At 38.2% G+C, this 18,879-nt stretch overlaps 1 protein-coding gene across 1 annotated transcript in view; it reads left to right on the top strand.

The window, feature by feature from the left end:
• Window positions 1–18,879, top strand: part of HTRA3 (HtrA serine peptidase 3) — a 700,273-nt gene that overhangs the window by 108,172 nt on the left and 573,222 nt on the right. The window contains exon 2 of the mRNA XM_044062803.1: window positions 6,100–6,199. Within this exon, the coding sequence (XP_043918738.1) occupies window positions 6,100–6,199 (100 nt within the window). The remainder of the gene's footprint in view (window positions 1–6,099; window positions 6,200–18,879) is intronic.

The following is an 18,879-nucleotide window of genomic DNA, read 5'->3' as shown; positions in this document are numbered from 1 at the left end:
ATATATATATATATATATATATATATATATATATATATATATATATATACATATATAATCTCTAGCTATATATAGATCTACTTTGGAAGCTCAAACATTCAAACCTTCTAACTTCATATGGTCGAGACTATAACATCAAAGTTTTCAAAGTTCAAAACTTCAATAAAAAAAAAATAAAAACATTTTTTTGTTTATGTTTATGCAGGGGGGCAAGTCCCCCTGCACCTCCACACCCCCTGCAAATTAAATATACCAACTCTAAGATCACACTACAGTGAAGAGAACAATAAATTTCCTATTCCATGCTGTATGGCAATCTCCATTTAAACCGTTCTAAGTTTCAAAACTTTGATCTTATGGTCTTGACCATATGAAGTTTGATGTTTTGAAACTTCGAGCTTCCAAAGTACACACACACACACACACACATTTATATACATATATATATATATATATATATGTGTGTGTATATATATATATATATATATATATATATATACATATATATATGTGTGTGTCATATAGACAACTGGGTTTGAATATGGCAATTTGATTCTGATGTTTAAGACTAGCAGCTGCTGGAAAATGACCCTGTGAGTACAGTAAACTCTCTGTTAACCGGCACCCATGGGGACTGGTAGATGCCAGATAACTGTAGTTTCCAATTGCTTGAGAGTTACTATAAAAATAGGCCTGACTAATACTGTACCCTGTACTATTTGTTTAGTTTGACTTTTTTTTAGGCTGGGGAGAGAGGGTATTTATTCCTGTCTTCCTTTTTAAACCTCTAAAACTCTAAAACCATAAGGTATGTTTCTGCTGGGGGTGGGACAGAAAGTGCAGCACATGAAAATTGAAATGTATTTCTTCGATTTTTTTTTTTTTTTTGGTTGCTTGGGTTCCAGTTATCTGAGAGTTTACTGTACTTAGTTTAATTCCAGTAGCTTCACTTAGCCTCTTGTAAGATTCTGAGAAGGTTGTTTAGCTAGATGCTTTTCCTGTGGTGGCCTTGAAAGTAGAATTTATTTTGTATGACACTATACAACATTGCTGTTTTCTTGCCATCTTGGGCCAGGCATACTTCTGACTAGGCACATTTGTTATTTATGCTACAAATATATATGGAGGCAAGAGAGAAAAAAAAAGCTTTGGGGTGTTACTGTTGATTAGTTGGTCCTAGGTTCATAGGCTGATACTAGGCTATCAGCCCTAGGGCCTATACAAGCCTAGCCATAACAATTCCCTGGCTATTTCTTCCCACATTATTTACTTTCCTGGACCCCTGTCTAGCAGGGCGACTGACGTGATCCCTGGGGTGAATTTCCTTTCTCCCATCCAAACGTCAAGGTTCCTCTTGAAGAGGTCCAAAGAGGCACTCTGCTTGACATGTATGGGCAATCTATTCCAGAGTCTGGGGAGTCTCTGGGTCAGGAACCTATCCCTCCAGCATGTTTTGTTTATTGTGATGACAAGGTTTAGATCCCTGCAGCGTTTAGCTCTGAGGGATTGGGATTTCTTTAAGTGTAGCATGTCCAACAGCTCTGGGTTTGACATGGCCTTGTATGTTAAGCAGAGATCGCCTCTGAGTAGACGATATGCGACAGAGTATAGCTGGAGTTTTTTAAGGCGGTCAGCGTAGGGCATCTGCTTTAGGCCTGTGATTCTTTTAGTGAGATATTTCTGAGGCCTTTCAAGTTGTTGCAGATGTCTTGAGAGGTACATACCAAATGGGGCGTTGTATTCTATAATGGGTCTAATGAGGGATGAGTACAGTGGGACAATGACCTCCTTTTTTCTGGATGAAAAGCCCTTCGTGATGAGGTGTGCCACATAGAAGGAGAACATCGATATCTGTGCAGGTTAAGGTATAAAAGAGAAGAACAGTAGTTAAGTTGACTTGAGCAACATGTTTTTGGGATTTAAATATGGATCTGAAAGGGAAATGTCTATAGAGCATTCAATATTATGTATAAAGTTATTCTTTGTAACTGGGATGCCAAAAGGCATGTAGTACATCCACATTCCAACTACACGTTTTTAAATGTGAACTGGGTTAGTATGGTAAGTAAATAGTGGGCAAGCATTATTGCACCTAGTGAATTGGGGTCTATGTTAAAACCACGAAAGCTGAAATCCGTGAATGCAATTACATCGACACATAAACGTTGATCTGCTAAAACAGTGAACTACGGAAACGTTGAAAATCAGAACGCAGAAAGAATTTCCTTGGCCAGCAGGGTGATTGTGGGGATGAGAAAATATATCCTTTTCACCACTGTAGTGCAGTCTCGGAGTTGGTATATTTAAGTAGGGGGTGCATGGAGGTTTTCCCCCCTGCAAAAACATTTGGAAAAGTGTGTTACGTTAGGTTTGTTTAGTTAGGTTTAACTTACCTGTATAGTGCTGTTGCTTCCGGAAATACGTTCGGCGTTCTGATTTTCGACGTTTCCGTACTTCGCTGTTTTAGTAGATCGATGTTTATGTGTCGATGTAATTGCATTTGCGGATTTCAGCTTTCGTGTTTTTAATATAGACCCATGAATTGGATAGGTTTATGTGTGGGAACTCCAGTCAACCCCCCCCCCGATAAGTAATGGTGAGAGCAAGGACAGGTGGCTATGAATGACATTACTATCTAGGGACAGTGTAGTGGCACAAGCAGTACACTGTAAGAGGCATTGCACCCAATCAATTAAATAAGGGTACAAAGGAATCCTAACAGGGGCACAGAAATTTGACAAACCCATTCCACAAAAGGGAGGTGAAAAAGGGACTACACACACACACACACACACACACACACACACACACACACACACACACACACACACACACACACACACACAGACACACACACACAGACACACACACACACACAGACACACACACACACAGACACACACACACACACACACACACACACACACACACACACACACACACACACACACAAAGGAAGTCTAAAAAGCAGTGTAGTGTAAGGAGAAAGGAGAGGGGACAAAAAGACTTAGTTTGCAGGTGATAACTTGCACTTCTGTGGTTTCCAAAAGAAAATATATTTATTGTAATAGCTAAGCAAAATGAGAAACTCACCTGAGTCACAGGTGCCTTCCTATTGGTAGGACTTTCAATAAATGAGGGGAGGAGTGTAGGGATATCTGGACAGACTTCCTTGCCTGAGTAGACATGCCTAAAACAGTTGTAAACAAAATAGAGGCAGAGGAGTAGTTATAACCCAGGGTTTTCAGCTTAACAGGAAAAAGAAAAAAAAAATCAACACTGCAAAAGATATGTGCATGATCGCCACAAGCAGTAGAAGTGAAACTTCTGTAAGTAAGTGTGAAGGGAAGCAATTGGTACAGTACAATATAAGCTCCTTCGCACTTCCTTACAGAAGTTTCACTTCTACTGCATGTGGTGACCACACACATTCTTTTTTTATTTTTATAGAGTGGGTGACATTCATTCTGGACAATACCTTATATATTTATGAATTCGTATTTAAAGACATCTTCACTTGTCAACTTTCTTTTCTATTTTACCTGTTCTCTGCCATGTTATTCATGTTTAAAATCATGTAGTTTATCATCTGAATTTTATTCACGCAAAGCTGTTGTATATAGTTGTATGTATATTGTTATACATAGTGTTTGACTTGTTTACATTTCGCTTTGGTCTTTATGTTGCTGTCTGTTTATTGTTATTTCATTTTTTTACAATAAAAGTTATTGCAAAAAAAAAAAAATCATTCTGGACCAATTTTCCAGCAGCAAGATCCAAAAGAGCATAAAGACAGCAGGTGGCCAAAGCACAAATGTCCACTAATGAAATTGTTTTAACAACGCACTCAAAGCAAGCAGTAATACAGAAGGAAATTAAAAAAATTGTTAGGGAAAATTAGTTAAGTGCATAATACATTAAATGATGTACCACGGCCCTTACATGTTTCGTTAGTTTGCGAGTTCCATCAAAATATAATAGGGATCCGGGGTGTTTAAATGCGTACAAATTAGATGAATGTCAAGACAGTATATATGTGCTTAAGATGTACTAAACAGGAAAACTGTGCTAACATGAACACTTCTGTACTCCTGTTTTCTCTCTCCCTGTTTTTTTGCACACACTTGTGCACGCACACAATATCGTTGTGCCGTTTGCTTTACAGACTCTTACTTTCTCTACACTGCCCAGTGAAATTAAGAAACTTGTGCAGAAATCACTTCTGTATATCCTCCTTTTAATGTGTTTCGGTTTTGATAGAAAATGTGCATTCGCTCACTCACTTTCATTCACTGTTCTGTGGCGGGGGGGGGATCGATCACTCGCTCTAAGAAGTACTCCGCCCTAAGGGCAGAGTTTGACTTATGTACTTCCGCTTCACTTTTCCGTTACACTCCAAACTCTCACACTGTCCCATAAGAAGTTTCACTTCAATAGGTGCAATGTTTGTAAAATGCAGCATGTAGTCAGTGTATTAGAATGCCAGTGTAGTTTCAAAATATTAAGAATCATGCCTACTGGTAGCTTTATCTGCATTCTACTACTGTATTCTGTAGTTCAATGTGAAATATTGTAAACAATAAAATTATCTTTTCTGGGGGTCAGTGGGGTTTCACAGTGCATCTCCTCAGTCACCAGGTCTACCTAGCACTTCTATTCTCCCCATACTTACTCTGATAGCTTGGGGCCAGAGAAGAGATTGAGACATCATTCCACTGCCTAGGAGTGTTGTTCTTTATATAACTATCCACACCCCTTTGGGTGCTCAGTAACACCCCAAGGGTGGAACATGCAGTGGACCTTAGCTCTGACTTTTGCTCATTCCCACAAGTGGCTGATGTTAGTAGGATTCCCCCATTCCCAGGAAATACTTTGTGGGTTTCCCCTGTCTCCACCATGGAAAAGGAACTGCAACATTGTGCCCCAAGTATGCATCCCTCCCTCCACCCCCACCCCAATGGATATGCCTGTCCTGCCATGCCAGTGCCTTAACTCATTACATCTGAGTGACGTCTCCAGGTGCATCTGCAGTTACCTCCTACTGCGCCTCTAGGCGTCAGATATTGCTTGTTCATATTTGCATTAATAATTCCAAAACCATGCTACATACAAGGCATCAGAATGTTTTATCTTCAAGCATACATGATGGCAAACACAATTGTATTGATATTTGACCTATGTCAATGATTATTTGTTAGAATTGTAAGGTGATAACTTCATTTTTTAAAGGCTGAAGCCACGCCCACTGGGAGTTAAAGGTACACAATTCAAAAGAGCTGTACTGGAGGGAATGAGGATACCTGAGCTGCTAATCAAACACAGTTAAGATGGCCCTTAGTTAGGGTTTAATCTCTGTATGCCAAAGTGCAGAACTACAGATTTTTATTCACTGTTTAGCCCCATAAATATACTAAGTAATGTTGCCTTGAATACACAAATTTGTAATCAGAAACCTGGATGTACACTTGTCTGAAATAAGTATTTTATGGAGAAGATACTCCTTGTGTCAACATGCTTACTTTTTAATGCAATCATTTACAAGGTCAGTTTTTCTCAGAGTAAAAGTAAATGCTTGCTTTTTTCACAAAAATCCAAATTCAGAGAAAGCAACATTTTTAACGAAGCAGCTCAAATCCTTATGATTCATGTACTTTTGGTCTGGTGGAAAACGTGACTCCTATCTGATTAAATGATTTTGCTTAGGGTGACACAGTGTGCAAATGGGAAATGAAAGAATAAAGCTGGAGGCAACAAAACAAATCTCATCTGCAGTTTGTAGCCTTAACCCACTAGGTTATACTACTAGTAATAAAAACTAGTGAGCTGAATCAGAATTTGTTGCATAGACATATTTGTTTGCTGGCATAAGAATCAACTGAAAATTGTATTTCATATATAAAGAAACACAGAATTAGAAGTTTAAATAAATAAACTAAAACAATTAATTTGTTTGGTGGGATAACTTTACAGCATGTATATTTATTTTTTTTTCAGCTTGAAAATTGTCAAACTGAATCATCAACGCAGTTATGAAATAAATATTTGAGTTAGGATCTATTAGTAAAATCACTAATGTACCCATTTTTTCTGCTAGTATAGGTCACCTACAGCCCAACAGCCCAAGGTATAAGTTTAACTTCATAGCTGATGTTGTGGAGAAGATTGCACCCGCAGTTGTCCATATTGAACTCTTTCTGAGGTAATGTGACTTAATGAAATGTGTTTCTGACATCTTTTATTTTAAGCTATACAAAATGTTTGGTCTTGTTTTTGCTTGTCTGGAGAAGCATTTTTTGAACTGTATCAGTGTTCATCCATTCATCCACCCACTATTGTATATTTATTTATTTATTTATTTAAATTTGTTTACTGGGAAATTCCGACTGGACACAGGTCCTTTTTCAGTGGAGGCCCGGGGAGAAAAGCTCCACAGAGTGACAGTGATATTTCTTCATGTTGCCTCACTGGATGAAAAGCATGACATTTCCATTTGTTCTTCACTTAAACTTCTGCCAGTAGTCATGGACATAATTTCAATATCCAGTTAGTCATCAAAAATCTGCTCTGTGGTCTGGTATTTTCTGGTGGATGCTAACAGACCTAGAGCCCTTACAAGCCTAGCCATATTTATCCCAAGTTACCCCAACTGTCAGTAGTTAGGTGAGTGAAGTTCGCAGAGGTAAATGTCTATGGTAGTTAATCCCAACTTCCTCTGTTCTGGAGGGATATGGGTGCCACCCAAGGAGTGAATTTTTGGTCACCCATCCACTGATGCAGGTTGCATGTAAAGAGGATCAGGGAGGGGCTCTGTTTCACATGAATTGGAAGCTTGTTCCAGAGAAGTGGCAGTCTCTAGGAGATGTATCTAGCTATCCAACATGACCTGTTCATGTCAAAGGCTAGGTTAAGTTCCCTGGAGCAGGTGACCCTTGCACAGTTTGATTTATGAATGTGTAATACTTTCATCAGGGCTGGGTCAGAGGCTGCCCTGTACTCCAGGTACAGGTTACTCCTTAGCAACCTATAGGAGACAGAATACAGTGCCAGAGCTTTCAGTCTTTATATGTAAGACTTGTTTTGTATACCCTGTAATTTCTTTGTGAGAAACCTCTGTGGTCTCTCCAAGTGTTGCAGGTGTCTGGAGGTACTTGCAAAAGGGAGCATTGTAATCAATTATTGTTCTGATGAGGGCCAAGTATAATGGAATTATAACATCTTTAGTGCTAGATGCAATGCTTTTACTTATAAGATGTGCCAGATATAAGAATTTCCTTACTACTGTAGATATGTGATGGTCAAAGTTCAGATTGCTATCAACCTGAGTATCCAAGTCACATACCACTGGGTCTCCTCTTACAAGGGTGCTCTCTATAATGTAATTAATAGGGATGTCAACTTTCCCAAAGGAAATAATAATGCATTTTCTTTTGCATTTAGCTTTAATCTGTTGCTTTGGCATCAGTCATTTGTCTGTACATTTTAACATCATTGGGGGACTCGATGATTGCTCCCAATTTGCAACCATCAGTGACCTTGGTTACTCACAGGCCATCCAGGTTTGCCTGGACTTTTGAGAAATAAATTCTGAATGGTAAGGGGCCCAGCAAAGAACCCTGTGTATGCCACTGGTGACTGGTCTTTTGCTAGAGGTGAAGTCACCCACTTTAACAGTATGTGTCCTGTCAGTGAGCCAGTTGGCTACCCATCTGTTAATGTAGGGGTTAATTCCCATTTGTGAGATTTTCTCTTTTATAATTGAGTGGGGGATTGTGTCAAATGCCTTGGCTAGGTTAATATATGTGGTATGCACTGTCTTTCACTTGTCCAGAGCCTTGGTGACTTTCTTGAAGTAGTCAACCATGTTTAACAGGTATGATCTACCTTTAATGAATCCAAACTGGGTTAGATCCAGAGTTTGAAGATTATGTGTGCCCTTGTTAATAAGCTTCATAATGATTTCTTTCATGGCCTTGCAGATAAGGTTAGTCAAGCGTATGGGCCTATAATTCACAGGGTCAGTTGATGTCCCCTTTTGTGTAGAGGGATCACCATTGCTATCCTCCATTCTGTCGGAACATAGCCAGTTCCCAAGCTGTGGTTAAACAGAGATCAAAATGGATCTGTTAAGCAATGTTTTAAGTTGTTTAAAAGGCAACCTGGGATGTTGTCTGGTCCCATTGATGCCATGTTTCTGGCCTTGGAGAGCACCGAGATGATCTGCTCTCTTGAGCTAATAGGCTGAGGAATGGTGGCGCATATACATTGGGGGATGACTCAAAGAGACATGGGGGTGAAGTTTGCTCCAAATCTGCCGGCTAGCAGGTTGGCTATTACATCTGTTTGAGTATGGGTGGCGCCATCCACAGCCAGTTCAGTGCATAGCTGGGTGTTCCTTTTAGACTTCGGACATAGTTAAAGAATGCCTTGTTATTATCCTTAGCTATTTTTACTTTGTAATTAGCTTTGGAGGACTTGACAAGAGCTCTAATTTGTTTTGTTTTGAGGTTTTTTTTAGGCTAGAGAGGTATTTCTTCCTCTGCTGAGCCAGTTCCCTCTTGTTCTTAGACATTAGTTTCTTTCTCTTTTTGTATAGCCTGTTTTTAAAAGGGGTCATCAGGGTGGCTTGTTTTTTTGGCAAGACCTGGTTTTAATCTGGCCATGTACAGCTGTTTAAGTGGTTATTCCGGGCATTGGTGTACACCTCTGCATTGGAGTCTGTGTTATCTGCAGTAGAGGGGCTTTGAAACTTTTTATTCCATCACTTAGTAGGAAGTAATTTGTCTTTGAAAAATTGTTAAGCGTTTATGAGCTTGTTGGGTTATTTGATCTTATAATTACATCACGCAAGACTTATTTATGGTCCGATCTTACCAGGCAGGACATGACACAGGAGGGGTTGCAATGCTCTCCCATTTTGGTGCATACTATGTCCAGGACATTAGAGCCTGTTGTGGATGTGGTGACTAACTGTTCCAGAGCATTTGCACTGACAAAGTTCAAGAACCTCTGAGCCAGCATGCTTGTGGTCATGTATGTTTCCCAGTCAATGGTAGGTAAATAAAATCACCCATGAGTAAGGTGTTGGGCTGTATGGCAAGTGACTCCAGTAATTCCAGGTATATGGTATGCTTTTCCTGTTTCATGGCAGGGGACGTATAGCTAGCTATGATGTGGTAGGGGGCTTTGCCTATAGGAAATTGGATATGGAGTAGCTCAAGACATTCATACTATTTGATCAGTCTAGAGGTGTTCTTATCCTTAATGAAGATGGATAGATCACCTTGTTTGGTTCTTTCATGCCCACTTTGTGGTCTGAATGTATGGAAGACATTGTAGCCCTGCATGTTTCAGGTGCTTTCTGCACCTTTGAACCATGTCTACTTTCTAGGTGTTATCATTGGGAATAAACTTTCATTTGACCGCCATATACAGCAAAATATAAAGAAAACTCATCAAAAACTGGGAATCATATAGAAACAAACATTTCTTTACTGCAGCAACCAAAACTACCCTTGCAAAAACATTTTTACTTCCCTCCCTTCTTTATGGTGCCCCTATCTTATTACAAACTTCTACCCTAAGCAAGTTGGAACAGTGTTACAACAAAGTTGCAAACTTTGTCATGAACTCTAAATATCACACACACCACTGTAAACCACTCCTAGAATTAAAGTGGCTTGAACTGCCCAACCAACTTGCCTTTATTCAGCTGTCCACCATACACAACCTTATTTTCAAGCCTACTGCCTGCCCTGCACTAACCAGTCTAGTCACACCTTACAATCAATCGTTATGATCAGAAGACAAAAATCTCTTGGCTATCTCAAAACCCACAAAAAAATCTGGTCACTCTCTCTATTTATACTCTGTTGCTATACTTTGGAATTCACTACTTCTAGCTACTAGGTTTATGCCTGCACTAACCCATTTCAAAGCCTCTTTAAAAATCATCTCACAAGTACATGGCTCTGCTCCTGCATAAAGCCTGCCTAATGCTCAGGTCTTCCTCTTTCTGGCACATTTCAATCCCTCACAGACTACAAGATCCTAAGGCTCTTCTAACTCCTTCTCTACCATATCCTTAAGCTACTCCTCAAACTTTATTGCTTCTATTCTTCTTAACTCTCTCTCACTATCTATCTGCATCACTAACTTTCTGGCTGCTATTTTCCTAACTGAAACTAACATTCTATTTTGCTTGTACTATTACAGTCGATGTCACACATTGCACTACCTACGTACTACTTTTTTGGACAATGTCTACATCATGTATGGTGAGAGTGACTATTATTGTCTGTAGTGTTTTAACTGTATCGAATTGTCTAGATGTGTAGTAATACATTTCAACATCTTGTAGCAGTTTGTTCTGTCAACTTATTTTTTGTATAGTATTTCTAATGTCATTTTTATTGTATTGGATATTTGTATTGTACTGTATGTGGAGCTTTTCTCCCCAGGCCTCTGCTGAAAATGGGTTCTGTAGACCCAGTCAGACCATCCTGGTAAATAAATGGCAAATAAATAAATAAATGTTCCAGTGACTACACAGATGTCAGCATCTTCCAAAGTAAGCAGTGCTTCCCGGGAGTGCAGTTTTTTGTTCAGACTCTTAACATTAAGCATCAGTACCTTGAGTTTATTTAGAGAGGATTTTTTTTATGTTGGAAGGTTGGTTATTTTGACACTGCCTAAAAAAGCCACAATAGGGGTAGCTAATGCCTTTGCCAGTATCTGAAAGCCTAGATGAGACAGGCACATCTCTGGCAAAGCAGTGTGGCCTATTGACCGTGACTTCCCAAGCGAATTGTTAAAGTTAATCATTTTTTGTTTGTATTGTGGCATCATCTTTGGACGAGGTAGAATGCTGCTTAACGCTAGGCTTATACCTGCCTGTGACACATACTCTGAGAGCTCTGTCATGTCTCTCTTCATATAGTCCAGAGGGGTATGTCTCAAGTCATTCACTCCCATATGGATTATGATGGAGTCATACCAGAACTTGTGGTTGAGTGACTTAAGTGCTTGAGTCATCTGATGGATCCTGGCAACTAACAGGCAGCTAACTGTAACCTGCTCCTTATTCAGCCTGGTGATGGGAACATGTGTGTGTCTCACAATGGAGTCAACTATGACCAATACACTGGTTTTTGTGTTGTTATGCCTTATGGGTTTATTTGTTGAAACACTGGTGTGTGTTATAATATGTTGTGGTTATTTGCATTGTTATGTGTATAAATAGTTTCTGTTTGGGAAGCTCTGGTGTTTTGGTAAGTTACTAGTGAGGACCTCCATATATGTGGGTTATGTGTTATGTCCTTTTTTAGTGTGTGTGTGTGTGTGTGTGTGTGTGTGTGTGTGTGTGTGTGTGTGTGTGTGTGTGTGTGTGTGTGTGTGTGTGTGTGTGTGTGTGTGTATGTATGCTAACAAATTGTTTGGCATTTGATTTGTCCTTATGTGAGAGTCTTGCCTCCAATTTCATAGTATAACTATATCTCTCACATAAAGTATTTATTTGCTTCAGGTGGTTGTCAGTATATGCACATGTCTGTCAGGCTGGCCAGAGAGACAATGGGAAACTGCCCCAAGACTACAAGAGGGACCTATACTTTGAGCAGGCTAAGGATGATTAATAAGGCAATGCTGCTCAGTGCACAATTGAGTTGCTCCTAGAGCAGTAGAAAAGCTTGGAAGGGTTTCACTGACAGCTGTTGGGAAAAACTGAGCTACTAGGCTTTTGCATCTCTACAGGGCACTGCTAACAACCTGTGTGTGAAGAGCAGCACCACACATATTCTAGGCTTAAATACAAGCAAAGAGAAACAGAAGTGTGGCTTAATGGCTAAGGTGTTTGCCTTACAAACACAAGGTGCAGGGTTTGAGTCTCACAAGGGATAATTGGCTAGGCTTCCAATGGCTTGCAAGGGCAGTTAGCTTAGTACTAAACTATGAATTATGAACTATGAACTATAAGTTTTAAGCTAACCAACAACCACGAAAGTACACAATAAGCCTTCATCCAGCAATTTCCAGCACACACAGGTTTGATCAGCACATTTCTGCAACAAGGGTGCAGAAAAACACCTTCTTAATGTAGAATAGCTGGTTTGGAGTCCAAGTATAATAAGACCACACAAACTGCCTACAACAGCCCTACAACTAACACATGCAATGAAATACAGTGCAATTAACTACTTAAAGCAGCAGACAGTGGCAGTTTTTTTTAACTGCTAAAGTACAGTCACAGTATATAAGAGCCCTTTTGTGTCCTTTCCAGCTCAGACAGACCAGGTGAGCACCTACTGTCACTAGATGAATAATCCCAGTCCTCCTAATGTAAAAGCACATTAAAGAAGTGTCCAGAGTGAAATGCTACCACAAACAAAGTTTAAAAGATATGAAATGCTACCACAAACAAATATAAAGATATGGATATAGCAGTGTACTTTAAACAACTTAAAAAAGTGTGATTATTCTATAAAAGTACTTTGCTTTGTATAAATGAGCCAAGAGCCACTCAGTTGTCCAGAATTTATAAAGGCACTAAAACAAGATAAGCTGATTAATAAACCCTTCAGCCAATAAAACTACATGCAGAAATCTCAAGTGTTTCTCCACCTAAACAGACCAGGCTACCTTCCAGTGCACTAAATGGAAAATCCACTGACCTCTTGATGTAAAAACAAATGCTTGCTAGAGTGTATAAATATAATACTTTATCCAACAGCTAGCTAGATAATGAACTCCGAGCGGAAAACTTAAGTGGACAAGCTTTGGGCATAAAGTGGTGGTTCTTTTGGTTATATGATTCTCCAGTTTATTTATTATTTTATTATAATTTATTTTATTTTATATCTGTTAACCGGGGTAGTCCGACTGGGTGGTTAGTCCATTTTCAGTGGAGGCCCAGGGGGGAAAGCTTCAAGTTACATACAGTTCATTGCAAGATCAGTTACATACAGTTCATAGCAAGATCAGAATATAGACATTTAATAGCACAATTATAGCAAAATATAGGAGAAAACAGTTGTAGGTTACAATACTAACATAAGTTGAACACTCGGAAGATTCACATAAGAGCAATACAGTATATGCACATTTATCAAATTTGCATGAAACATCAGTCAATATTTTATATATAAATTTAGTCTAGGTCTTAAGTTTGAAAAGTACTCAAGGATGTGTTAAAAGAATTTATTATGTATAAACAGTTAAAAGTAAAAAAAAAATGTATTATTGTTATTATTAGGAGTATAGTTATAACATTGTGTTAGTGTGCATAAAAAGGAAAAAGAGAGCAAAGATAGTAGGAATAAGATATGGAGGGTACCTTAGTAGTGAAGTATTTAATTATGGAAATAGACAGATGGAGATAATGAATAGTGTTATTATTCAGCCTAGATCAATTGGTATGCCATGCCTGACTTCCTGTTCAATGAATGCAGTGACTGGACTAGTAGTGCAATGCAAGAACACTTTGTAGATACTTTATCAAGTACCCTTATAGTTAAACTGACACAGAGCATCATTCTGGAATAGCTTACTGTGGCGGCTGTCCTTCTATCTCTGATATTGCTGAGGGTCTACTGTAATAGATTTTTAAAGAAGTTTTTATTGTTTTGTTTGGTTTGCAAGCATTTGGTCATTAGTAATATACTTTATTATTTGATTAGGGCTGTGGGCACTGTGTGGCTTAACTGTGGACCTTGGCATTGATGTGCCAGCTTTATGCCACAGCAAGCTGGAGTATTAAGCTGTATGTATCCATGATGAAGATGAATTAAAGGCTATTCTGAAATACAGGGGTGAGTGAAGATCTTTGGGAATCCTAAGTGTTGACCTTGCCCTCAAGGAGCTACTTACTTTTTGATTTCATTTGTTGTTTCCTCGTGGGCTGTTTCCATCTGTGGATCCTGTGAGTTTGTGTATGGATTTGCTTCTGATGATTTTTCAGCATTTTGGCTTTCTATATCTATGATGGCTTTTGAAATCTAACTAAATCTACAATGACCTGACAATTCCTATATAAGGCTGGCGCTGCATTTTTGGCACTGTACTATTCCAGATGGTATGTAAATGTGTCTCCAGTTAGTTATAGACCTTTAGTTTTACTTATTGCCATCATATAAATAAATGTTTTATGCAATCTAGCTAAGATAACTCTGAGTATAACAGGGGCTGTACGAGAATGTAATATTTTTTTCACTTACATTGGGGGCTTAAACCCATCTTTCCAAGTTTAATGTTGTACTACTGCTTGATTATATATCTTCAATACTTGTATATACCCTTTTTTTAGGTTAGAGATAATGTTTCTCTTTTGACTGTACAGTTTTGTATTCTTCAGTCCTTATTTTCCTTCTTGCACATCACATTACTTAGATTACCTGTTGTTTAGTTTTTTTTTTTTCCTGGTTAGCACAAGTCTTACCTGCTTCAGGTTATGGTCACAGGACTTGCCAGTCTGAAGGATCTCCTTTTGGCTCTTCACCTTTTTGGTTCTGTGTATGTTTAATCTTCTAATCTGCCTTAAATATAGGAGACTGGGATGAAGAAAAGTCATAGTGCTAAACTAGGAGGAGCTATAACTTTGCTTATCCTGATTGGAGGGGGGGGTTATGCTGTATTAAGATTATTCAGTGCTACTCAAGGGTGAAGTGACACAGGATAAGAAGTTCACTCTGCATGTGTCAGTACTTTGAGTGTTAGGCTGCTATCTAAGACCAAACAACAGTACCTTTCCTTCTGTTCTACTGTCTTACAGTGTTACGTAATAATAATAATAAGAGGTTGATTAGAAATAAGTGGGTATTATATCTCATTTGCTGTCTGCATTTGACTTGGATTGTGTCATAGAGACATAAGGGCTTTCATTGAGTGCTATGTCCCAATGAGCTTTCATATAATTCACACTCCTAAGTAGGATGCATATCAGTGTGTGGCCATTTGTTACTCATTAGGCCTGGAGTTGATGATGATGATGATGATAGAGATTGAAGGTTCTAACTCTTATAAATATGTACAAATCATAGGAGGGAATCGCAGATTTCTGTTTGTGTACTGGTCACCAGGTTTCCTTAACATTTCAGCAAACATTCTTTGATCTCTTCATTGATCTAATTTATGAATCCCCTCTGTGTGTATACTTGGTGGGTTTTAATTCCCTTCAGTGACATTGTGTACATGCCATGGAGATGTTTCTGTAATCCAAAAATCCTGGACATTCATTGGGCATACTTGGTGGTGGAACCTGTTGATCAGATCATCACCTTCTTCACCTCAGGCTCAGCCTTCCTAAGTATCAGTCTTCTAATATGGAGCAGATCAAACATATTGATTTTCATAACTGCACATTCTCTCATCTTATGTTCAGTCCTTCATCAGCTCCATGAGAAGGTCAGTGTGGACAATCCAGAAACACAGATGATGGCATATAACAATACAGTTTATGATGCCTTTCATAAAGTTATCTGAGTTAGTGTAGACCCTAGGACTTTGTTGAGGCAAGATACAAGGCTTGATGATGAGATCCATTTGATGGTGAGGTTGGAGTGAAAACTGGATAAGATGTGCCTTCCGAGAATAGACTTGTAATGAATGAGAATTATCTCTCACACCATTTGGTGATTTCTCAGAAGAATGCAGTTTTAGTGTCTACAGACATCTCTGCTGTGCCTAATCTTCAGAATTTACTCTTTCTAGTGGTTGATAGCTTGTGCGGCAAGGCATGTTTAACAACTCATAATATTTTTTCCCTCTGATGACGTGAAGAATCTGGATTTTTCCAATAAGATTTCCAAAATAAGGTAGTCTTTCTCCAGAATTTGACCATTGATCATGGTTGGTCAGTGTGGACAATCCAGATGCACAGTTTTTTTTTGACATGGGTTATGCAGACTTCTGAGTTTTATTACACAAATTATAAAAAAATCATGGGCATTGTTTTGGGTATGTGTCCATCTCATAACCCTTTCAAACTTGGTCCTATTTAATTATCAAGATCTTTCCTTGAACACTAGGCTGAGTTATTCACCAGACTGTTCAGACCTCACTCAGGATGAGGGTGTTTCCATTTATATTAAAACAGACTTTGATTACTCTGATCATTACTAAGGCATCTTAGAATGTGAACATCTTGACGAATTATCATCTTGTGTTTATGCTTCCTTGTATTGTAAAGTTATTAAGAAGATGGTCTACACTCAGTTATATTTATATTTAACACCTCATGACTTGTTGGACTCTTGATATTCCAGCTTTAGGTTTAAGTACAATGAGAATGCAGCTCTCTGAGTGGTTAAAGAACTCCTGATGGAAGTGATCATTATCAATATTCCATGTTTTTCATGTTTAATCTCTTGGTAGTTTTGACACCATGGAATCTGGCACTGCAATCTGGTTTATCACATATGATCCCTGAGTGGTTTGCCTTTTACCTTCTAGGGCATGCTGTCAGAGTGGTGCTCACTGAGTACACTTTGTCATTTATGTAGGATTTTGTATGGAGAGGTATTTCCTATCAGTCATATGCAAATGATATTCAACAATACTTCTCCATTTCTATAGGGAACATGTTAGATTTTTCAGACTTAGAGAGCTACTTGGATTCAAGCCTTAATTGGTGGCCCACAATCATTTGTACCTCAGCCCAGCTATGACTGTAGCTATGCAGATGCATGCCATTATCTGTCCATCTAATTTTCCTCTGCTGCACTCATTAGCTATACATGAGCAGGGGTCTGCTGGAATTCGTATTTTGCATATGAGATCTGAATGTTGTCCTTAATGATTGCTTGACAGTGAAATGCCAGGTATCAGCCTATGTTAAGACATCTTATTTTTATCTAAATACAGCCCAGATAAATTGCTAAATTTCATCTTTGGACTTTGGGATGATGAGTCATTCTGTCTTTATTTCTCCACTCAGCTACTGCTCTGTACCCCATATTATAAGACAATGATCTGGCCTGCTTGTAGTGAATTCTAAAATCCATGACAAAGCTGCTGACTGGCATACCTAAGATATGTCACATCACGCCTGTGATGTGGGATCTGTGCTGGGTGCCTGTTGTATTTATTGTCTGCTGTACCATGTGATATATCATTAGGGCTGAAGAATACTTTGTCATTTGTTGTTATCCTGCTACATTTTGAGTTTCCTAACCTTCGTTCTTCATGTACATTCACTCATTCATTCAATCATGTATTCATTAATTAGGCAAGATAGCTGGCCCAAAGACTATTTTCATAGATGATCAAGGCCATAGGCAAGAAATAGAATCAACATTTAAAATGCATTACTTGAGACTTTCAATAAAGAAGAATACAATTACATAAAAAACAATAAAATAAAAAGAGGATCAGACTGTATAGTGGTATAAAATACAAGAAAACATGAACGTAAAATATAATCATGAAATAAATGAGCAAAATTATTGGGAAACAGGTGAACAGTATAAGCATATATAGAGAGAAATAGATACATAGATGGATATATAGAGAAACAGATAGATAGATAGATAGATAGATAGATAGATAGATAGATAGATAGATAGATAGATAGATGGATGGATGGATGGATGGATAGATAGATAGATAGATAGATAGATAGATAGATAGATAGATAGATAGATAGATAGATAGATAGATAGGTATATATCTGCCACCAACTCAAATGCGATATTAAATGAAGTGGAACAGGAGTAAAAGCATGTAAATAGACAGAGACTACATGCTTTTACTTCTGTACCACTGACATGAATATCTGATGCAAGAGAACCAAAAGCATGGGGATTGACTCCCACCACTGGTACCACTTAGAATTCAAAAGGAAGTTAGTAAATGTGCAATGGGTAATACTTCACAGCAGCCACAGTCAAATAAACTTTATTATGCAGAGCTACAGGCAGAGTTTTAACAACTGGCTACCCAGTATTTCACCCAACTCAGATCAAACCCAATGCCTTTCAGTGCAACCTTACCAACAGTAATGAAAACTTTTTTAGAATTATTTTGCACACACAGACGCACAAAATAACACAACATTTCTCAAAATGGAAGGTAAATGGTGACTCTCCTGCAATGAATCTATTTCCTTTCAAATTTTACAGTATGCTGACAACATTTAGCCAAAGTTAACAAAGCAAGAAGCCATTTCTTGCTCTGTTCCAATAAAATAAGCCAGCCTTTAAATATTCAGAGGCTACAAGTTATCTCTGCACAGTCATCTTTCCAAGGCTGGAAACCACACAATTTGGTGCACAGGTAAAATGGATAAACCTCAAGCTAATAAATAGACACCAGCTATCAAAATTAAACAATAAAACTGGAATTCAAAATTAAACAATAAAATTCCTTAAGCAGCAAACAAATAAATCCAAACCAGCCCAGAAGTTGAAAATGTTGAAACACAAGTGCTCAGAAGGAAGGTAGCTGGAATAAAGCAGATGAACCATGACAAAGTAAAATCTTCTTTTTTAGTACAAAATGGTGAGTGCTTTCGCAATGGTAACCATTGCTTCATCAGACAGTTCATTCAAAAGCAACATCACTTAAATACTTTAATTCATTACTAGAACAACCAGTCCTATCACCCAAAATTACTTCAGCACTCAGCAATCAATTAATTACTATGGTTACATTTTGCCCTTCATTAATTGCTGCAGTCAGAAAAATTCTGTTTAAAAAACGCATACACAAAATGTAGGGACAAGGACATGTAAATAAATATAAATAAAATACATAAAAAGTCTATGAATAAATACATATACTCATGTTCCCCTTTTAGTAACTACTTATGCGCATAGATATTAACATAAAAGTATGTATAAAAAATATATATAAAAGTATAAGCAGTACACACTCAACAGCTTAATGAATACA

This window comes from Protopterus annectens, chromosome 2.part1, assembly GCF_019279795.1.
Source record: "Protopterus annectens isolate FY-2018-M chromosome 2.part1, PAN1.0, whole genome shotgun sequence".
Classification (NCBI taxonomy): domain Eukaryota; kingdom Metazoa; phylum Chordata; order Ceratodontiformes; family Protopteridae; genus Protopterus; species Protopterus annectens.
The sequence above is the reverse complement of the archived record's forward strand: the minus strand, read 5'-3'. Positions and strand labels throughout refer to the sequence as shown.